This window comes from Molothrus aeneus, chromosome Z, assembly GCF_037042795.1.
Source record: "Molothrus aeneus isolate 106 chromosome Z, BPBGC_Maene_1.0, whole genome shotgun sequence".
Taxonomy (NCBI): domain Eukaryota; kingdom Metazoa; phylum Chordata; class Aves; order Passeriformes; family Icteridae; genus Molothrus; species Molothrus aeneus.
The window spans coordinates 42823926-42838019 of record NC_089680.1 but is presented as its reverse complement, the minus strand read 5'-3'; the positions used below and the strand labels follow the sequence as shown (position 1 = coordinate 42838019).

The window sequence follows — 14094 nt, the reverse complement described above, 5'->3', positions numbered from 1 at the left end:
AAACCATTACAAGTATGTTCTACAAGAGGGCTATTCAGACACCTTTGGTTTGCAGATGTCAATTGAGAAACCCTCCTGGTCTCCTCCATTTGCATTAGCACTGGAGTTCTCCTTCAGAGATGTCAGCTGCGGAATACTTGAGGGCAGCTGGATCAGCTGGCCAAAAACCAGTACACCATTTGCAAGACTGTAAGCATCAGGTGGGGAATTACGTCAGGTGTTAACCTGGGCTAGAGTTTGGCAAGTACCCATGAAATAAGCAGATCACTTCTGGTGGGTTGCTACTGCCCAGTTTCATTTTCTCTTCAGTTAGTTTTATTCTCTTATTGGTCCTCCCCAGTCTTTTCTGTCTTTTTGCTGTTTCACACTGTCAAAGCTTCAGATGCTACAGGGATACCACAGTGCTTGGAGACCGTGCGGTATTGGAAACATCCACATCTGGTACCAGGCTCTGTGGAAGGACCACCTGGTGGTGTCCAGGTGGGAAGCCATGCAGCAGGTAGGATCTCCAGAAGGAAAGCCAGGAGTCTGAATGTCAGCATACCCTGCCTCCAGCACATGCCAGTGAGCACTCGGGGCAGTAAGCACAAGGTGCTGCAGAGAGCAAGGTCACAAAGATTCCCACAGCTGCCACTTGGGAGTCTGGCTGAGGGAAAATCTGCTCTTCATCACCTCTGGTCTGGATTTGCAAAGTGAAGCAGGGAGAGAAGATGAAAGATGTTGGCTCGCTCTGAGGTAAGGGAAGGTATGATCACTGTAGATGCAGCCCTACTGACCACAGGCATTTTGTGTCTGTGTGTCTCCATGCTGCTCAGAGATGGTGGCCATGCAGCTAGCAATGCCAGTGGGATTATTGGCTAATGGTTGTTGTCAGCTCCCTGTGTAACACCATAAAAGGTCAGATGTTTCTTCAGTTAACCCTTTGTGTAGCAGGTATAAGTGCCAAAGTGTGTCTGGTTTAAAAGAAAGACTTTGACCTAAAGATTTCGCCAAGATATTTATGTGTTTTCCAATGGGGGCAATGTGATGATGTGAGTGCTGGAAGACAGCAGGTAGAGCAGAGGCCAGCCTGTAGCAAAGGAGTCTAGGTGCCAGCAGAAGTATCATTGGTAGTCAAGAGAAAGAGTTTTTTACTTTCTTTTATTTTAAATGAAAGAAGGTGATGAGGACTGGATGGGTGAAAAGACACACATGAAATACTAAATATTAAGGCCCAGAAAGAAGTGATGGTAATATACACAGGATTTAACTCTTTGGGTTTGAGGCTTGCTGGTCCTCCCAGCTCAGCCAGAGCACAGGCAGAGCCCCAAGGCTGCTTTCATGTTAAGTCATTAACATGTTTTCAGCCAGACAAATGTGTGAAGATGGAAGCAGATGGGTTCTTCTGAGGAGGGATGGTTTGTTGACAAAGATAGCCATGCCTTAAACACCAAAAAATTATGTGCACCTTCAAAGGTGAAAACAAATGTTTGAAGCAAACACATTCTGAATTCCTGCTGAGAAGAGGAAACACATTTTTGAGCAGGACATGATTTCTCTATTCCTACACAATCCTGCCATTATTTTGTACAAAGTCTGGCCAAACTTGCTAGCTGAAATTCCCAAAACAAGATTCAGCAAGGGGTTGGACTGAGCATGTGCATGTATCTGTGGAAAAGTAGGGAATCAGGGATCTGATGCAATACTAGCATAACCAGTTTATTCCAAAATCTCTTTACAAACCATGGGTACAGTAGACTGAAAAATCTCCCAGACCTGACAGTTACAGAATTCATGCAGAGTTAAGATATTTGATAAAGCTGAGGATAGGGTTTTATCTATAACTTGCACATTTAGAGCTGCTCAGCTCCCAGGAGACTAGAACACAGGTCCCTAGGGACGGGGCATAGATACTGTCATGAAAGACAAGATAGTGGCTTGTATCGCCCAGCTCCTTTCATATGGTCTCTAGTTGTGTATTTTCTCTTACGTGCTCACATCCTCTTGCTTTAAATCATCTTAGAAAAGTATATGTAAGACAGTGTTGCATGAATATTAATGTAGTTTTTTTTATGTTTGCATTGTTTCTCATTTCCTGTTTTACACTGTTTTACATTTTTCTTTCTGGGGATATTTCCTCTTTCTTTCACACACAGCCTCACAAGATGAATGTTTGGCTTGAAACACAAAGGCACCCATAGTGTTAAAGTCTCCCATAGGCACGTCAGAGAAGGCAGCATTTTACAATCAATCAAAAACTGCAGGAGTGTGCTATGAATCTCTCACTCTTTCATAATTCATACAGGTTTCTTAAATAAAGACAATAAATAATAATATAAAATAAAAATAAACAGCTTCAATAAATGAAGCTGTTCTGATAGCACCTTTTTCAGCATGGCCATCATTACCTCTACCCTGTAGGCAGTTCTCCCCCACCAGGGGTATTTTTCAAGGACTTTCCTTCACTGTCATCCTTCTCAAATCTTTTAGAGTCTGTGGATTGAGAGGCAAGCCTTTCATATATCAAGTTCTTCATAATTTTTCAAGTTTAGCACACAATTAAATCTATTAATCTGATCAAAATGTGGTAGTCACATTTTATCTCTTCACATGAAAATTCCATGGGTCAAAGCAAACATTACCTCTAGGTTAATTATTTCCAGCAAAAAATATGAAAAACAACAACAGTGTTTTCATCAGCTAAGAACTATTAGCATATATTGTAATAGTGTTGTGTCAAAATTGGGAAAAATTAGGTCAGACTAGAATTAGAAGAATCGCTTCTGCACTCTGTATGTTTAGAGCATGATAAATACTCTTCATGATCTTTGGCATCTATAATCATTCATTCATTTTAGATTTCATGCTGTCATGTTTGTGTCAGGGGAAAACAGTACACAGCTGTAAACAGGCACTATTGCAGTACTTGCAGTACTTATCTCTCTCTGTTCAAGCCATGCACAAGAGAATGCTCAGTGTGATAAGAATGACTATTAATACAGTTTACAGATGGCTAGGACATGAAGAAGTGCAGTTGTGTTGCAGCTGATGAGCTTGCACCTCAGCTAGCATAGCAAGTGGCTTTCCCTGATGAGGGTGGGATTGAATCAGAATGTCGAAAATGCCAAGCACTTCTACAGCCCTTTTTGGCTACGGTTTTGTTAATTAAAACAAATCATTCTCCCAGGGCATTGCATTTAGCCTGCACCAAGTGCAGAAGGACTCTTCTCCCTGCTGGTAGCTGTGATAACAGTGATAACAGTGACGTTCAATGCCCTTTCCTCTCTCAGTCGCTGTTGTCCCAGAGGAAGAGGGGGTGCAGCTGCCTGCCACAAGTACCACTCTGAGGGCAGGAGGGGATCTGGAGAGGACAGCAGATGGACAAGAGTAGAAGGGCAACAGCAGCAGATTATAAATGTTCCTGCAGTTCAGCTGGAATGGATCTTTTTTGCTTTTCTGTCTTTGATATGCTAGTTCTTTATCCTATTCCTGTAATCCTTAAAAAACTGCAAATACAGGAGAGATTTTTTTTTTTTCTTCTCTCACTCCCTAAAAGAGGCCCTTTCAGTATTTTTCCTCTCCACACAGACTGAGGAATTTGCAGGCTGAGTGTGAGCCCATGCCAGATATCAGGGTTAACACACAAGATGAATAGAAGAGAGCACATGAAAGGGACACAGTGTGGTTAAGGCAGAGAAGAAGGGTGTTTCAGAATAGGTGTGCATTGACAAGAGCTACATCCCTCTGGAGCCTCTGAAGGACAGCAGTGTATGACTTGGCAGAAGCAGAAGTGCTTCTTTTATTTTGCTTTTTTGAGTTAGAGGAAAACAAATGTTCACAGAATAAACACAGACATAGGCTCTCCAAGGCAAAAGACAAAAAAAAAAAAAAAAACAAAAAAGAGTGCTGCTTAGGAAACACTTTGCCTGCTAACACAAGAAGCTTCATGAGTAGCCATCCAGTCTGGTATCCTAGTAATGAGTGACTAGCTCATCAGTGTTTATTCTTGTGTAGCTTATTTCTTTTCTGCTGCTGGTTTTTGGAGTTTTCTCTTTTGTTCTTGCTCTCACTGATTTTTGTGTGATTTATCATGGCTGGTTTCATATGCCTACTGCCTACAATAGTTTTTAGTCTCTTGCAATCAAACCTAGCTATGAGGCCTTGTCTCATTTACCCAAGGGTAACATCCAGCTACCATGGAAACATAATCTGCACTGATGCACCAGACAGAGGCTCAAGACAGATGAGATGTAGTCATATCATGGACACTGGAAAGCCTCCAGTGGACTTCTACCACAGCTCCGCAAGACAGACAATGCACAAAGAGTCAGAGTTTCATTTCTTATTGTGACGAGAGGTATCACACTTCAGCAGAAAATTAGATTAGGTCATAAGTGCTTTTTTGTAACTCATTCCTGCTGTAAAACATGCTTCTCAGTCCATAGGAATCCTTCACTCTTTTAAGATGTGCTATTTTTCTGGTTCCCTCAAGTTTTCCTGTCTAATGGCTAGCCATTCACCCCTGATGGGCATTCAGCCTGATTGGCATTCCTTCTTCACCCAGCCCTCTGTGGCCTGACCCACAGGACAGACCTTGGCCATGCTCCATGGGAACGCTCTTCTGCTGCAACTGAAGAGCTCATTTAGCTTCTTGCAGTGCCATCACCTTTGAAGGACTGCCAGAGCTGGAGGTAATATCCCAAGGTGCTCTCTGTCCACTGCTCTTCAGCCACCCAAAGACATAAAGTCTGCACGTTTTTTCAAGTGTGTTGGGCTCTCCTAGTGCCAAAGACATAAATTTGGTACAACTCTGGCATATCCACAAAGGTTCAAGTAACTGAATGCAACAGATCTTCTTTGTTTGTTATTGTAATTTAGGTTTGACCAAGTTTGTAAAATGTTAAGATGCACCTGGAAATTACTAATACTGTACTTTAGACTGCTCTTAGTTCTGATCCTGAGCAGAAAAACATCAATATTTTGGTGTATGATTAAGGCTTTCCAGTATATGGCAGCAGGAAGCTTTTGGATGTCTCTGTTTTATTAAATGTGGTATTTTTAGATCTTCATTCTTGGTGAAGTCAATTCACAACAGATTTCTGGGAGGGGAAGAATTTAATTTCACTTCCAGCTTACTTCAACAAATATTCTAAGTAAGAGGGGAAAAAAAAAATCAATCCTTGTTTTCCTTTTTCATGCAGAAAAAGAATTCCATGTTTAACCAGATGAAGTTTCCTAAATCTGAAGTATTAAGAGCCTGACATTTATGTTTTCCTCTGTACCTAATTCAAACACATCCTTACCTGAGTGATGCGTCTCAGTATTTTCCAGTGTACCAGCAGTTAAATAAAGCAAAGCTGAGGCATTTTTGTGTCACCATTTACAAGCACTTAATAAGCTGCCAGAGCCATTAGCATGGGGGGATGTTTTGCTAGGAGCAGAAGAGTGACAACTTGCACAATGGTGACTTCCTTCCAGAGCTGGGTGGGAACACAACTTTTGTTTTTATCATTTTTCAGTGTAGCCTGAGCTGCACAGAGCAAGTAGTTGGTTGTCAACCACAGTCCACTTTTTCTTGAGTGCAGCCAATCAAGCCTCAGCACATAGGTTATCAGACCTGTCTGAGATACTGAGGAGCCCAGAGAGGCTCAGGAACTCCATCTGAGACAAGTGTTCAGTGCAGTGCAGTGCCGTGCATGTGGATTTTTCTGGATGACTTTGGGACTTTCTCAGGAGCAAATTCCTATTTGCCTCACCATAGAGCTTTTTGTTGCTGTTTCTAACATATCAAAAATTATGCCAACAGAGCGTTCTGTTATTCTTTAGCAACAGATTTTTAAAAAAATGGAAAATTGGAAGCCTTCAATTGCAACTTTGAACAATGCTAAGAGAGCTTTCCTGCTAGTTCCATTGTTTCCACATTGGACTTTCCTGCTACAGGCCTGGTGAGGTTGCTGTCATTGTCTTTTGTCCTTCACTGTAGATCCCATGACTCGCAGTGTTCCCATCTCTGATGTTGTTCTCCCAAGGCAGCCTGTAGTGAAGAAAATATATGCTTAAACTAAAACAAAGTGCACTGCTGCCTTACTAGCTAGGAGGCTGAACACAACATGCACAATTTCAACAGTGACTTGTTGAATTTGAATTAATGACTTTGTTTCTGCAAAAAGCAGCTCAGCAGAGCTTTTCTGTGCAGGGGGCAAATTCTATCAGCATGGACAATGCTGCAAATAAAGAAATGCAGTTTTCTACTCTTATGGCAACAGGAAAAGGAAGGGACAAAAGCCTCTAGTCCTTTGCATGGGTTTCAATTACTCTTTTCTAGGACTGCTGGAATCCAAAATAGCTGCAAAAAGACAAAAGCTATGAAGCAGGTTCATGTATTTGATTCCACCTCAGACTGGGAGAGTTTCATCCCCATGCTGTCAAATTGCTGCCAGGGACCCTAACAAAGTCATTTGGTGAAAGAGCTCAATGCTTTGACCTGGCAGCTGGCAATTCATCCATCCCCCAGCTTCTTTCCATTGATGAGCTTTGTTGGTCAGCAAAGTGATAGGCATTGAGTGGCACCATTAGTTGCAAGCCAACTCAGTTTAGGGATGCTTTTTGGTGTGTAAAAAGCCTGTGTATGTGGTTTCCTGGCTGGTAATCAGTGTCTGTCCCCTGGTGTATATTGCAGGCTTGAAGACCCTTTGGAAAATCTTCTTCTATTTGATCTACCTGGGTTTGCTGTCCAAACTGCAGAGTTTACAGTTGTCACTGACCAAGCTGGAAATTGCTGGCACCTTCTTGGCAGGCATGGCAAAGTCTGCCTGGTGTGGGAATTGACTTAGGTGCTAGTACTGCAAGAGGCCATCACTGTAATAAAAACGGGAGCAGTATATAAACAAATAAATACCACAGTGACGGGAGAACCAGTTTGAAAGCAGCACTCTCAGCATAGTGCTGGGAAGTCCTTATTGCTGCTGCCCGTGCTAATCCTGCTCAGTGTTGATAAGACTTTGGTTTCCACCTCAGTAAAGCAGCCTGGAAAATCTCAGGAGCCCTGTCTTTGTTCTGACATGACTGGTGTGTAAGGGCTTCCCCAGCAGAGCTTATATTTAAAGTCTCTCTAACCTCCTGTAACTCCTGCAAGGAGTTACAATCTTCCTTTAATTCAGTATTCCAAATAAAGTACAAAGCATTTGACTTAATTTCTGCATTGAGCTCTGAATTTTTTTCTGGGCTTTGTTCTCCTCAGAGCTTTGGAAAACAGAGAAAGGAGGGGGGAAGCATTTTAATCTGGGTAAGACTCTGTGGCTTTGACACTATTGAAGCCTGATGAGCCTCTGAATTTTGATTGAATAGACCCATAAGAAAAGAAGTAGATCCGTTGAAGGACGGCATTTCAGTGCAAGAAGGATGTGTGTTTAGGACTTGCCATTACATAATGGGGCTGAAATGGGTTAACAAGAACCAGGCTTTCTTTTTCTTGAGAATTGCTGCCTGCACCACTCTTTTTCTTTCTCTTTTTCTTTTTCAGCACTCACAGAAAGGTTTTCTTTGTTGTTATAAGTTTGAGAAGTAAATTGCAGTATTATTTCTTCTGATCAAGAGATTGATTAGTCAGAGGTCTCTAGCTGAAGGGAAAAAATGTTCCTCATTATCAACTTTAAATGTAAATGTATTTGCCAAGCAGAGTTTCAGATGGTGGGGGGCTGGGGCTGGGGCTTGGGGGTGTGTCTTGCTCTTTTGATGTGCTGCCCATAACCATTTACAGATCTTTGAAAGGCATCCCTCTCATTGGGTCAATGAAAAGAGAGTGTGGGAACAATGGTCCTGAAAGAGAAAATTAACCATTGCTGCTTCTGTCTGGATGGTTCTTTTGGAATTTTGACAAGTAATGGTGTATTAGTATATTTGTAGACTTTGTGTTTTGTCCATTCTTTCTCTTTCTAGGTGCTTTCATAATCTGCTGGACCCCAGGATTAGTCTTGCTGCTCCTCGATGTTTGCTGTCCCCAGTGCAATGTCCTGGCCTATGAAAAATTCTTCCTGCTCCTGGCAGAGTTCAACTCTGCCATGAACCCCATCATCTACTCCTACCGGGACAAGGAGATGAGCGCGACGTTCAAGCAGATCCTGTGCTGCCAGCGCAGCGAGAGCGCCAACGGCCCCACCGAAGGCTCGGACCGCTCGGCCTCCTCCCTGAACCACACCATCCTGGCTGGCGTCCACAGCAACGACCACTCCGTGGTGTGACACCACGGCCTGCCCCTGGCCCACACAGAGCAGCAGGCGTGGCCCCAGGGAAGGTAACCCACTCACGTTTTCTCAAACACTAATGGACTACAAGTGCATCTTTTCCAGAGGGCCTGGCATACCAGCGCAGATTGCCCTGTCCACAGGACTGGCCATGCTGCAAAGCCTTTGATTTCTGCTTTGAAAAAGTAGAAAGTAGTTGCTTTGCAGAAGAGGCCATCAGTGACCCGCAAAAGCCTTGCTGAGACTTTGTTGGACTTTGCTGCATCTTGGTGCCAGTCTGAATAAACTCTGATTAATTAAGCTTATACCTGCTTCACTGCATTTACATGTAGCCACTTAGTATTTTTAAAAAGGGAGTAAAGGGGATAAAAATATGCCTATCATTTAATAGACATGTAATATGTATCACCATCAGCATGCTTGTGATGAACATTTTCTGTGCAGGGAGTAAAACTGTGCTCTAGTCTTTGTATCCTTAGCCACACTGTCATAACTACAGTAAAAAGAAAAGTTTTTTTTTCTAACACAGGCAACAGGAAGATGAGGGAAACTGACTCTTCTTACCTTCATTACTGGTGTTAGAGAATGCATGTTCTGTGTGTATGCAGATTGTTTTAATTATGAAAAAAAAATCTCTTTGTAAAGTCTGCCAGAAAGTAGAAAAACATAGACTGTATTCCAGTGTTTGTTTAGATTATGAAATAAACAGTACATTAGTCACAATGTATATAAGGTTCTTCTTTGAAGTACAGTATGAAATTTGTAACATGTGAGGGGTACCAAGTTTTTTATGGGTAAGTTCTTAAAGTAGGACACATCCCTAAGGCTCTTAAAGGGCTACAGTCAGGTTGGTAGATTAGAAAAATTGTATTTATGGCATATTCTTGGAATGCTTTTCTTGTTCATGGCAAAAAGCATATTCATTTTTAATGGCAAAAAAGAAAAGGTATGTTTTTATGGAACCTTTCTTATAATTGAAAACAAAACACCTTCTGCATTTTTGCACTGAGAAATATTGTAGGGTACCATTCAAATGATGCCTCCTTCATTTCAGAAGCAGTGGGCTACTAAGAACCATGGCACAATTTTATGTTGTGAAGTCAACACTTTATAAGATAGTCATCCAATGCAAATGACTAGACCGTATTACAGATAATAGCCACACATGTACACTGTTATAAATACCTAAGCTAACAGGTGTGTTTTTTTCATATGAGACTGTTTTGAAGAGAAATGTCACTCATGTGAATATCAGTTACCAAGAATCACTGATAGTAAACAAAACTCATCAAGAGGGATACATGTGAGCAAAGGTGGGATCTTGCTGATAAAAATCTTGGGACCTCTTTCCAGGAAACTCTGTTATCCTAACAATGTAAAATATATCAACAGTAAATTCCTGGTGCTGTTCTCGTCATTGTAATTTGTCTCTATAACGAAAAGAAAAAAAAAAGGGGGGGGAACAAACAAACAAACAAAAAAACAAACAAAAAACCAACAAAAAATCCAAGGGAAAAAAGACCACACTCACAAAAAAATAACCCTGCAAAACAAAACAAAAAAACCCAGAGATATATATCCTTCATTGTACCATACTGGAATGTAACTTAAGGGATGATATTCTCCCATTTGGGCAGGGAAAAAATGGAGGGTGGAGGGTCAGCTCAGCAAAATCCAGTGTTTTCAGCATTTCTTGCTTTGAGGAGATGCTTGGATTTTGTGCTTCCAAGCAAAAAATTGCTTGGAATAGGCAGTTCCTTGCTTAGAGAGGGAAGAGAAACAAGTGAACAAATCCTGCCTCCAAGGAATGAAGTGAGAGTTATGACACTGCTTTCAGTAAAACTGAAATCCACCTGAACAGTCAAGCTAGTTTTTTGTGGACGCTGTGGAAGGTGGAGTAGGCAGAGAGAATAAACATTACATTGTCTGCCAGTTGACCAAAGTTTTGAATATATCCACTGGCTTTGAACAAAACCAGTCTTTTTTCTGACTGTATTTGAGAGCAAGTGAATGTACAGATGGATTTGGTTTTATTTGCAGAACTGTACTGAGAAACAGAAAAGCAGTCTGCATGAACTTTTTCATTTAAAAGCATCTGCTTGCTAATCCACTCATATTTTTTCCTTAGTGCCTGCTTGATACTTGAACTAGTGCAGGTAAGCAGAAGAAAGGAGAGAGTAAGACTGCCTCCAAAGACAGATATCTCAGTAAAAAAAAAATTATTTTTCTCAAGAGTGCTTGGAGTTCCTTTCTTCCTTGGATCCAGCAAGAGCACTTTTTCCTGTCCCTAACATCCCCACGAAAGTAGAAGATCGTAGACACTTTAGGCTAAGGTTTGGAGGTTTTTGAGCTGAGGGTTGTCCTTTCCAAGTGTTCTTTTCACTGCTATTTGCATGCTTTTATTGAATCTCATCTGGATAGGGTGGGAGGATGATGTTACAAAATAGCAGCAAATCATTCACCCTAGTTTTACCTGCTGGAAGTCTGGTGGGTTTTGAAAAGCCATGGGTGAATAACTTGAAAACAGGAGGGGTGTGGTTGTTTGAACATGGGTGGATCCAAAGGCCTCTTGTGAAGACAGATGCCCAGGGAGGTTTTCTGTCCTCACTGTAATTGTGACAGAGGGCAGTTACTGTCCAGGTACATAGTTCAACCCAAGGAGTCACTCAACAATTCAAGAAGGTGAACCTTTTGAACTCTTAGCAGCAGTTAAATTCCGTTGTCAGGTATATTAATCCAGGAGCATGTCTGACAGCAGGTGGCTTTTCTTCTAAAAGGTGAAGTGTGATGTTTCAGATCAAATGCAGCAGGAAGAATATTGCTTGTACAATTCTGCTAGAGGAGCTCACCGAGCCTATGGCTGCTGTATAACAATTTGATTAGTGCTTTGTGTTGTTGACATGTTGTTCCTATATCCTTAAGAAATCTGATCTGTGAATTGAGTAGTTCTTTGCAAGCTAATGAAATTAAAGCTCCAGTGAGCAAAAAGAATAAAAATCAGAGCCTGGAATGGAAGGACCCATTTCCTGTGTTCCTTAGAATGGTTCCCAGCCATTTGTTGTCATCTCAGAATTTTTTTTATGTTTTGATCTTCTATTCAGTTTTTCCAGCCACATTGTGCAGTTGTAGAGCTCACTTCTGCTATGTGAAAACATGGTGCAAAGTACTTAGGGAAAAAGATTGCCCCACTTATTTTTACTTATCTCAAATTCTTCAAAAGGTTTTAGAAGACTTCTTAAAATACCAACGATCCTCCCACAGTCATTAAAATTCTTTTGTTGCTGATTGCTTCTGGTCCAAGTAAATCCTCTTGAAGTTCAAATGTAATGGTGTTCATGTCAGCAATTGTAGTGGTGGGAAGTTGTGTAATAAAAGGAATATGCAGATCAAGGAAAATGTGTTTTTCTACTTCATGTATTTTCAGTGGCAGTATAAATCTGAAAACTAATTAAAAAGATGGCCTTTGAATTTTAATTCCCTGTTGCTGTGATATATACAGAAGCTAGGTAACCCATTGGTCAGAAAAAGCACAACTTTTTCTATAAAAGATTGAAAATATATTCTATGTATGTTTGACACATTGATTTTCTTGTCAGCACCTTTTTTTTGTTCTGAGTTTTCTGGGATCCCTTGGCAGCTTGAGGCTGGCTTCTGTCTGAGATACCAAAAGCTGGGCAGATAGAAGAGAGGGCAGACCGAAAAAAGGCTTTTGCACTGATTCCTAAAAATGGAATCTGTCCATAGTGCACCAGTAATGGAGTTTTTTTAAATAATTGCTGCATTGTTTGTTTTTAACTCTGCCTTTACCAAAGAGTCACAGCTGTAGCAGCATTTAAACAATCAGGCAGCAAAGGCTTGGAGTAGGCCACTTGGTGAAAAGGAAAGGGCAGGCCTGCTATCTTCATGGGGCAAACTACACCTGGGTTTGCCTGGGTAACTTGGATGTCAAAAGTTCTCCTTCCTCTGCTATGTAACTTCTGAATATCAACATAAATTTGTCCCAGTATAGGATTGCACTGAAATTAAACTTTTCAGGTCACAGCATGGGCTATCTTTTGATCTGTACTGGTGTGGTGGGCAGGGGTTTAACCATGGCCAGCCTGGATTCCAGGAGCAGTGTGTCAGGGGAAACTGAAGTGGGCTCTGCTTCTGAAGCAGGTTTTGTAGCTTTTTCTGACCTTTGTGTTGCTCCAGTAGCATACTACCAGATATCATATTTTACTATAAAGCCATCTAGGGTTTCTGTCTGTGACACTGCTGCAGCCAGGTCTGTCTGCAGTGGGTATCCTCAGACAAAAAACATGCAGATTTTTCTGTGAAAGAAATAGAAGTCCACCATGCAGATTGGTCTTACCAGGTGGAATTAGAAAGAAGACCACCAATGGAGAGGCTTTGATGCAAACACCTCTGGTCTGTCTTTCAGTCTGTGTGAATCGAGGTGATGCAAAGCAGAGTGGGCAAAGGCATTTCTCTGGGCATTGTCCCCACCCTGTGCAGGAGGCATGACCCCGTCCCTGGTGTTCCTGTCGTTGTCTCTTCTGACTTCAAGACTGGATGTAGCTGGCAGAGGTCAGTCTTAGCAAACTGGCAAATTTTTTCCACTCACTGCAGAGGTAAATACAGGCTTTTCCTTTTTCTGGTCCTGTTAAGGGCTTTCCTGTTATTGCAAGTGTACCTGTCGTGTCCTTTCAAACCAGTTCTTGCTGTGAGGCATCAGTCTGTGCTGTACTCTGATGTCTGTAAGGAGGGGATTTGCAACTGCAATCTCATTTGTTCAGACAAATTGCTTGGCTTTTCCATTTTATTGGAAAGGCCACTTCCAATAGAGAGTTAGCTTTACTGGCATCTACACCTGTCCAGCCACAGCTCCTTAAGAAAATGTGCCCTTATCTTTCCTTCCATTTTCCTCTCTTAGAGGATTTTCTAAGAAGCTATTGACCCAGCTTCTCTTTTCTAAATCTATCAAGAAGACAAAAAAGAGGTTTATGTTTAAAGAAAACAAACAAAACAGCCAAACCAAAACGAAACAATTACAACAAAAACCTCACAAAACAAACTAAAAAAGCCACAAGAAAAACACAGAGCACATGGATATTAAACTATGCTGCTGTTTTCTGTGGCACATGGAAATCCAATACACTGATAGCTGCCAACATTTTAACAAGAACCTCCATGAAGTGTTCCCTTTTGCCTGTGATAAAATTCTGATAACCAGAAGTGTTTGTGGGAGACTCAGGAATCTGTTAATTTTTCCTGTTTAAATAAAGCCATGTTTGTAATTCAAAAGTATTGAGAGAGCCAATGAGCTTTGGAAAACAATTTTGTTACTAAGTGCACTTACTGTAAATGTTTAGAGGTTGTATCTAGTACAATAAAGTATTTGGCATGTGTAATATGGAGCGTGAAAGAAATACCCTTTTTCGGGAGAGCTGGTATTTTTGAATGTGGAGGGGAATTAATCAAAAGCTGTATCAAGACACAGGCTTGTCTCTTCCAGGAGATAGCATAGGGCTAAAACACAGGGGCAGCAAAGGGACAGGTTATTTCCAGTAAATCACTTAATCCACTCTGTGATTTTTATATGCCCACCTTCCTTTCTTTGAAGTCCATATTTGCACTATTTAACCTCAGACCTCATCTTGTTGCTATAGAGAAAACATTTCCTGCACAGAGAAAACAAACTTACTGCTTCTTTTCCCTCTTCCTATTCCCTCCTTCCTCCCTCTGCTTTCTTCCTTTTCCTTTTGCTCTTCACCTTCCTTTCCTTTTTTTTTTTTTTTTTTTGTGCATGGACATTTTTGTCCTACAATGTGTCCCCAGTTTGGATTTAACCACAGAAGGTTAACTGAACCAAATCTGGTTGGCTTATGTA

At 41.3% G+C, this 14094-nt stretch overlaps 1 protein-coding gene across 3 annotated transcripts in view; it reads left to right on the top strand.

Annotated features, from left to right (window-relative positions):
• LPAR1 (lysophosphatidic acid receptor 1) overlaps window positions 1–13615 on the top strand; it is a 72648-nt gene extending 59033 nt beyond the window's left edge. For all 3 annotated transcript variants that reach the window (XM_066569200.1, XM_066569201.1, XM_066569202.1), the window contains one exon: window positions 7918–13615. In XM_066569200.1, coding sequence (XP_066425297.1) covers window positions 7918–8219 — 302 coding nt within the window. In that variant the 3' untranslated portion in view covers window positions 8220–13615. The remainder of the gene's footprint in view (window positions 1–7917) is intronic.
• The last annotated feature ends 479 nt before the right edge of the window (window positions 13616–14094 follow it).